At 27.7% G+C, this 9,064-nt stretch overlaps 2 protein-coding genes across 2 annotated transcripts; one reads left to right on the top strand and one right to left on the bottom strand.

The window, feature by feature from the left end:
• Positions 1-247: 247 nt before the first annotated feature.
• Positions 248-1,620, bottom strand: LOC136974296 (histone H1-like). Its single transcript, XM_067269134.1, has one exon. It carries the CDS (start codon positions 1,561-1,563, stop codon positions 1,018-1,020), a length of 546 nt encoding a protein of 181 aa, XP_067125235.1. The 5' UTR covers positions 1,564-1,620; the 3' UTR covers positions 248-1,017.
• A 6,380-nt stretch (positions 1,621-8,000) lies between these two features.
• Positions 8,001-8,450, top strand: LOC136974336 (myosin-2 essential light chain-like). Its single transcript, XM_067269191.1, has one exon. It carries the CDS (start codon positions 8,001-8,003, stop codon positions 8,448-8,450), a length of 450 nt encoding a protein of 149 aa, XP_067125292.1.
• Positions 8,451-9,064: the final 614 nt, after the last annotated feature.

Raw genomic sequence — 9,064 nt, 5'->3', positions numbered from 1 at the left:
GACGCGTCGCTTCGCGTTACACGTTAAGCATATTACTAGCAATATTAATAAATTTTCCGTTCCTGAAATGTCTGTATTTAAAACGTCTGCACTTCTACTTTTAACAATAATAAATTGTAATTAATTATTGTTAAAAGTAGAAGCGCTTGTTTTTATAGATTTGTAATTAATACCGCACGCACTGCAGAATCGACTCGCAGTATGAAATTAACAAAAAAAAAAAAAAAAAAAAAAATTTCGACTTCACTAAAGTCAATATTTTTATTAAATTATCTCGTTAATTTTACATATTTTTATATGCATATTTATTTACTAAATTTTTTAAATCGATTAAATTTTTTATATAAAAAATTGCATTTAAACTATACACGAGACATTGCTTTTCAGAGCATTTTTACAGTTTACAAAAAAAACCATTTGCTGCATTTTCTGTAAAATTATCATTAAATTTTATTTAACAGCATTTTTCCTAAAACGTCACACAATTGATTTACTCAAAAAGTTTAATAATTATTTATAAAATCGTTCATTATCATTATTTTAATGACTAATGGATTTCGAGTACAAATTTCTATATTTTGACACATGGTGGACCCTTATTTGTCACATTATTCTTAGAAAACATTCTTGACAACATTTTTTACTAATTTGAATACGAATCAATGAACTTTTTTTTACATACAAAACATTTAAAATGTAAATTAAACATTAAATATGAATCGCTAAACAGTAGATGTTACTTTTTAGGTAAATTTTATATAGAAGTCTCTATATAAAATTTATCTAAAAGTTACTCCTGCTATACTAAAGATATATTTACACGTTATCACATTTTACATGTTAATATATTTACATGTATTTACATTTTCTACTGTTTGACAGTATAAACGCACAGAATTAAGTTTAAAAAACTTTTTTAAGAGTTAAAACTTAAATAATGTTTTTTTTTTAATTATTAAAAATCATCACTATAACTCACCATTATATTACACAAATGTGAGAAAATTCAAATAAATCTCACTTCTTGGATTTCTTCTTCGATTCCTTACTCTTTTTGGATTTAGAAACGGGTTTCGCTTTCGGTTTCTTAGGAGTTTTGGCACTTTTGACTTTCTTCTCCACTTTTACTTTCGTTTTCTTAACAATTTTTTTCGGTTTGGCACCCTTTTTGCTAGCAGCCACAACGTTCTTACTCTTCTTCTTAGGTTCCTCCCGACTTTTTGGTTTATCTTGAGATATCATGGATACGCTCAATTTAAAGGAACCGGTAGCTCCGTGACCTTTTGTCTGCATCAGGACACCATTGACTACTGCAGTTTTCAAATATTTCTTAATAAATGGTGCGAGTTTCTCGACGTCCACTTTAAAATTCGCTCCGACGTATTTTTTAATTGCTTGTAGAGAAGATCCATTGCGCTCTTTCAGCTCCGTAATAGCTTCTATAACCATCTCCGATATCTTAGGATGATTCTGTGCATTTTTTGATTTTCTGGCTCTACCTTTACTTTTCTTTGGTATCGGTGGTACAGAATTACCTGTAGTGGCACCTTCCGTGTCTGTCATTTTCTGTTGGAGACGACGAGGATCGCACTGAAGGTAAGTAAGGTGTATAATGAAAGAGCCGCCACTATTCCTCCTCTACATATACATTCAAAGCGGACCTTCGGGAGAGCTGGGACAAGCGCCTGCGAACTAGAGCCGTATCTGTCTGGTTTGACTGGATGCTACATGCAAACTGTGTTTGTTATTGGATTTCTATAATATTTTTCTATTTTCTAACAAGAAATAATTAATTAGAAACTATTTAGTACGATTCTGGACATTGTAAAGTATGAGAAACTTCAACTGTTTATACCTTACACGTCGCTACTTCGCTAAAGATCGTTAAGAAACAATACTAAACAGTGATCGAGTGCATCGATGCGGCTAAACTTTCTTTTATAAATTCGAGTAAATTCGTAATAAAAGTATTAAAAAATTAATTATAAATCAATTCAAACTTATATTTTACGTAAATCATCCTTAAATCGCGTTTTATTAACGTCTTTTCAGAGAAATATATCTGTTTTGGTGTTGCTTAGACACAAAGCGCGCTACCGGCGTTCGATATTATACATTCACTTTTATTGTATTAATATATATTACTTTATAATTACATCCATTCTAAAAACTTAAAAATAAATAATTAAAATGATTTTAATACATAAATTAATTTATATGAATATTTAAAGAAAATAAAACTTTAGACGATTTTTTTAAAATATTTGTTTATTCATTTATTTTTTCGTTTATTTAAAATTGTAAACAAAAAAAAATTAATTAAAAATTTCCCCCGACAGGTGATGCAAAATCGATTAAATATATAACCAATCATCGAAGTTATAAAAAATTTAAATTTAACTGTCAAGCAGTGACGTCTAATTAAATTACTTTTTATAACATGCATAATTTATTTATTACTTTTTCACCTTTTAAATCGGTACAAAATAATCTAAATAATAATAATAATATTATTAAAAATATATATTAAAAGCAAAGCAAAGCATAATATGTGTGTTGTATGCATTTAGATAGCTTAATTTTATTAAGACGTAATAAAATTTAAATTTAATGTACAATATTAGCTTCGAAGAATATTAAAACGAGGATTTAAAAAAATAATAATAATATAAAAATTAAATTCGCAAAGTATTGTTAAAACAGCCATCTTCGAAAGTTAAAATGGAACGATCCCATTCTATCGAAAAGGGTTAAACCAGGGTAACACAGGTAGTCGGATGAGCCTTTGACATTTTGTTTTCAACATTTTTATCCTTCGAAAATCGGTTTATACATCACAAAATACAATCCAAACGATTTAAAGAATATAATTTACAGGAAATTACGTAGTTTATACATCTTACGTCACATCGTGACATCGTGTGACGTAAAGGATATTTAAATTTAAAAAAAAAATCCAGTGATTTAATTTATAGCACGTGTTTTTTATACTGTTCTTATAAAAAAAAGTATTTAATATATTTTTGAAAAATGTTAATTGGCAAGTAGCCGAAGGTTATTTCGATGCTTCTATGCATTTTAAAATGGATTTTGACGGGTTTTATGAGTTGTAAAGGATATTTATTTTCTGTTTATTACACACGTGGACAATGTAAGGAGGAAAAAAAAATTGGATAATGTAATTTATAAGGTGCCATTTATGTAATATTATTAAATTAATAAGAAAAAGTAAATAAATAAATCTGCTTTATTATTATTATCTTGACTATAAACTGGAACTAATACGTATTTAAATAGATTAACGTGATTTAATTATATCTAAATAAATTATATTCTTATAAGGGAAGAAATTGGCTAAAACTTCAATTAAAAATGATTAAAAATAACATTTAATTTTAATTAAAAAATACTCTTAAGTTAATTTTTTTAAGTAAATTAATTTTAAAAAATTAAAATATAATTAAAAAATCACAATTTAATAAATTATTATTTTTATAATTTTATTTAAAAAAATATATTTAAAATTTTAAAATATAATTTTTATTGAGATAATTAATAAAAAATTAATTTACGAAAGTGTAAAATAAAATTAATAATTTTATGAGTTATTTATTAAAAGCTTGAATAATTTGTTTATAATTATCGTTAATTTATTTCTAAAATTACTCTTATAATCTTAAATCATATTAATGTTTATATAGCCTATATATATATATACACACACACATATATATCATACAATATTTATTATATAATATTAAATAATGTGTATATAATGTTAAATATAATGCTGTTATAAATTTAATATTATATATAATAAAGAATTATTAATATGCATTGAAAATATATTTATCTTGATTTTATATATATTTAATTAAATTAATTACATAATTTATTTTAATAATTAAGTTATTGTTGTTTTATCTCTTGCAGAATGTCATAAATAATAAAGTTTTAAAGTATTAATAAAGTTTTTTTAATTAATAATTTATTAATGTCTTAATAAATTAAACTGTTAATGATAACATATTTATTAAAACAAGAAATAAAAATAATAATTTTAAAATATATTTATTATAAATGCATATATTAAATTATAGGATTTATTTACCTTTTTATATTACTTTTCCGGCTGTTGTATATAACAGAGGGAAAGTATGGCGATCGGTCAAAAAATGACCCTCAGGAATTTTACATTTTTGGACTTAGGGCACATTCAAATGTCGAGAAATGCAAAAAAAATTCGGGGGTTTTTCTGTATGTATGGATATTAGTGTGTGGGGAGCACGATGTTGTTCACTCTCCTTGAAGCTTAATAACTCCTATTCTTTTTGTCGAATTTTTCTGAAATTTTGCAGGAAGATTTGTTTATTAGGGGATTGATACCATTAAATTTTTGTGGTTAAAGGTCGAGGGGTGGGGAGATAATGGGGTCGTGTGTATCTCCAGTAGGGTGTTACTTGTTATTAGCATTTACAATTTTTTATAAACCCGTCACTACCCTCAAAATTATTTATTTTTCCATTTTATAATAATTAAAAATATAAAAAGTTTTTAAAAATAAAATATGATAACAGATGGCGCCAGAAAATATTGCCGAGAAAGTTAAGTAACTCGTTGTTGGATTTTTAAAATATATTAAGATAGCAATTTAGTTTAATTTCTTAATAAAATTATTTATCAAGAACAATTTTTAATTGATTTAAAAAGTATATATATATATATATATATATATATATATATAATATATATATATATATATACAGTGTATAAACAGGAAATAAATAATAATAATAATTCATATTTTATATTTTGGATAAGTTTCTAATTTATTTACTTATTTTTTTTATTATAAATAATATAAAAAAAAAATGATAATTTTAAATTATTCTTTCTGAAAAAATAAATAAATTTTATATATATTATTTTTCCCTGTAAAAGATTTATTTTATGTTTATTATATATCATAAATTTGATTTCCGCATGGACAACCATGAATCAGATGAATTTTTCTTTTATTATTATTATATTTTTTCAAAAAGAATTGCCTCACATACAAAAATTTCTATATTTTTTTGATAAAATATCTCATAAATATTTTAGTAAATTCATTTTTTTAGATAGTATAGAATAATAATGCGTTTTATATCTGCTGTATCTTCTCTCTTTAAATAATATAATTTATAGCATATTGAATATAATAAATTAATTATTTTAGAATTAATTTTTTATTTAAGCCCTGGAAAATTATAGGAATATTTTAATATACTTACATATATTACAATCTAAATGTAAATTATGGAGAAAATCCAGAGATTAGCAGCATGATCGATAGGGAATAAATCTTCAGGGAAGTATGATAACTTCATATTCCATTAATGTTTAATATTATTATTGTTATAGTTAAGGTTTTTTTCTATCTGCAAAACCTTTAATTTTTATATGTTAAAACTATGTAGAATAATTCTATCAAGTCGAATTTCTGTTTTTTTAAATAATAAAAATAAATGTTTTTTTAAATAATAAATGCAAATAAAAATAAAAATAGTAATAATAAATTATTTTAGGTGTTTTCTTTTTATATTTAAATTCTGTTTTCACCATTTTATATTTTTATTGATTATTTGCTTGGTTTATTTACTTCTTTCCTCTACGTTTGATATTTGTCTGTCATGTTATAGAAGGTATTTATCATCGAAATTCCATTATTTTACATGAGAGCGTTTTGACGTGATCCTTAGCTTATCTTTTAAGAAAAAAAATGGATTCTTTTTAAAATAAAAACGTTTGACGTACTTTCAAATTAACGATAATTATTTTAAGAACATTTTTTTGTTAAACCCTCTCTTCCTTTGGGCATTAAAATGATCCTTTTTATGCATCGATTCGGTTAGGTCTACAATGAGGCTGACGGTAAGGGATGAAATCTGATAATTCTTGTATTATCAGATCCTACCCCTTCACCAGATCCCTCGTACCTTCATCAGACTATCCATTTTACTAATCTCCATTACAATCTTCGATAATCTCCAAAATAGGGCCGTCGAGATCTTGTATGGAGAGGGCCACTTTTGCTATATATTTTGAATGTATGAAATACTTAGAAGGTTTCTTTATTCATAGAAAGAATTAAAGAATTTTAGAAAGTCTTAAAGAATTTATTTATTTCTTATTAGTAAAAATAGCATCAATTTATAGGGGTAAGTCATCCAGAATGGCCATGACTTTCGAAATGCATTTTGGTTAATTAAATAGGCTGGGTGTGTAATAAGCATGTTCATTAGTCATAGTAACTAAGTAGTTTTTTTGTAATTAAATACTCCGCTTTACTGTTGGATCTTTACAATATTTCCTTAATTTTCGGGGTGTATAAGTGCCGATTCTTGTCATTTTCCGGCCACAATACTGAGAAATCGCAAGAATCAGACTCATCGGATTCGTGAATCTTCGTTTCTTTTATCAAAGTCATGATCAACGGGAATCATTGACTTTGATTTTTATAAATTGGCCGAATCTGATGACGAAATTCTAGCATATTTTGCTTTATTTATCGTACTTTTCTGATCGTTGACAATATGGATATCAATTAAGATTATTTTAATTTCTGGACTGGCAGTAAATCATATATTGAAACTAAAGATATTTTTCAATTAGCTGGCGTTTATCATGTTAAAGACATCAGAGAAATTAGTAAGCAAATTGTAGAGAATCTGTCTAATGTTTAGCAATACTAACTTGGCAATTCTTTCAGATACACTTACGCAGATTGGATTTTTGAACTGAATTCCAGGAATTTTTTGTGGAGTTCCGTCCATCACCAGACAGCACGTCTCCCTATTGTGTGCCTGGTTAAACTCATGGTGAATGTGACGAAAAGGTCCGGATCCACACACACCGAATTTTTCTAGAATAGGTGTAGGTCTCGGCAAAACTTTAATTGCTCCCTTTACTTGGAAAAGTGTTTTGAAATTTTTTTAAATTCCACTTCTGCGAAAAATGAATTTTTCTTCTTATAGAAAACTTATATGGTATTTGCTTATGATCTTTCATCGATTAGACAACTATAAGTGCTGCGTGAAAAGCCAGTCATATTTTCTGATTCTAGATTTGGAAAGATTGAGATTTGTAACCACGTATTCAATGGTTATTTGATTTAATTTAATTGCATACTTGTTTGAAAATATATTCTCGTCTGACCCGAGATTCAACCGGACTATCGATTCACCCACACTCAATCGTTGAGGGACTTATCGCCGACTGGATCAGTGGCATTCGGATCCTGTCTGGAAACAGTGGCGTAGCGAGGGGGGTGCAAGGGGAGTACCATGCACCGGGCGCCACTCGCAGAGGGGCGCCCAAATGGTCTCCAAGAAAAACTATGTGTTTCTGAAGGAGAGGGGGCGCCAATAAAGTGTCGTGCACCGGGCGCCAGTTATGTTTGCTACGCCACTGTCTGGAAACTACTAAAGACTAATCTTAAGAACTGTTCCTAGAAGAAGAATTTTCTAGAAGGGATTTTTTTATAAGAAGAATTTTTTGTAGAATTATTGCAAGCCTTTCTTTACTTCAATAAACGGATTCTTAATCACGATTCGATGTCCAAACTGCATTCACATGTGACTTTTCGACCCGCTTATCGTCCTGACGTGAATTTTGGCTATTTTTTTTGGTTAAATCGGCAACTTCACAATGGAATTTCATCTCGTTCGTCTCTGCAAAGAACAAACTATTTCTTATTTTTAAGAAATAGGAGTCCATTTTCTAACGGACACTTTTTTCAATTCGCGTAAGAAGTAACATCGATTTTAAAGTTTTTCTTCCGCATTTGGTTGTTTCTGCATTAATTATAATTGAGTAGTAACAATTATAATGAGTTTATTATTGTATTGATCAACAATATAAAATAAATTAATTTTAATCAACCTACTATTATAATCTAAAGAATTGTCAAGTAGCAGATATTCTAAATACTTGATAGTATACTTTCTATCCTTCGTTCAATGACGGAAACTAAAAAATATATATACAAGAAACCGGATATAGAAGAAATATTTCTGTTTTTTAGCGATAAAGGAGATGGAAAAATAGGCACTCACCAAATTGGCAATGCGGTTAGAGCCATGGGATTCAATCCCACTGCCACAGAGATAAGATACTTGTGCAGGAATTTAAGCCATGGTCAGAGGATCGGCAAAGAAGAATTCTTACCAATCCTTCGAGAAGCAAATTATTTTCGTATAAAGGAAACAGAGGAAGATTTTATCGAAGGTTTAAAATTTTTCGATCCTCACGGAACTGGCAAGATACATTCGATAATGCTGCGCCATATTTTGACTAAAGTTGGCGAAGCTTTAACGGATGATGAAGTAGATATGTTGTTGGTGGATCAAGTGGACTCCAGTGGTTATGTTGATTATGAGCATTTTATCCGGATGATAATGAGTGGATAATGCGATGAAAATTATGATAATTTATCTGTTTATTTATTATAATTTAAATTGAATATATAAATAAATTATGAATGAAGTAGGCTACATAGAAAGTGCTTCCTGTTGAAGTATTGATATATTCAGTAAAAAAAATCCCTCAATTCTGTTAAAATAACTCTCCTAAAATCATTAAAATTTTATTTAGTTTGTTGGAAATTCATTTTATTTCTTATATTCAGAATATAATACGCATAAATAATCCAAATTTATTATTTTAGTATATGTTACGGCTAAAGCTCGTGAGTCGGATAAAGCTAGGATTAACTGGATCTAGGACAATAACCTCCTGGATAACAAGCCCCGACAATAACTTCTTGGATAAAAACCCCAATGTAAAATCCCTTTCGGACAATAATCCTCCTGGGAAAACCCCGGATATTAAATCCCCAGAAAATAAAACCCCTATTTTTAAAATGTAATAAAGGAAAGGAGAAAGTGGTTTTCGAAGATTATGTTTATGTAAAGCAGAAAAATTTAGCAAATGATGCTGTATCGTTTGAATGTGAAAGAAGGCTTAACCACGCCGAATGCAAAGCAAAAATTAAAATCCGAGGAAAAGAGCTGATGGTACTATT

Source organism: Centruroides vittatus, unplaced genomic scaffold (assembly GCF_030686945.1).
Source record: "Centruroides vittatus isolate TY-2023 unplaced genomic scaffold, ASM3068694v2 contig_347, whole genome shotgun sequence".
Lineage (NCBI taxonomy): Eukaryota > Metazoa > Arthropoda > Arachnida > Scorpiones > Buthidae > Centruroides > Centruroides vittatus.
The sequence above is the reverse complement of the archived record's forward strand: the minus strand, read 5'-3'. Positions and strand labels throughout refer to the sequence as shown.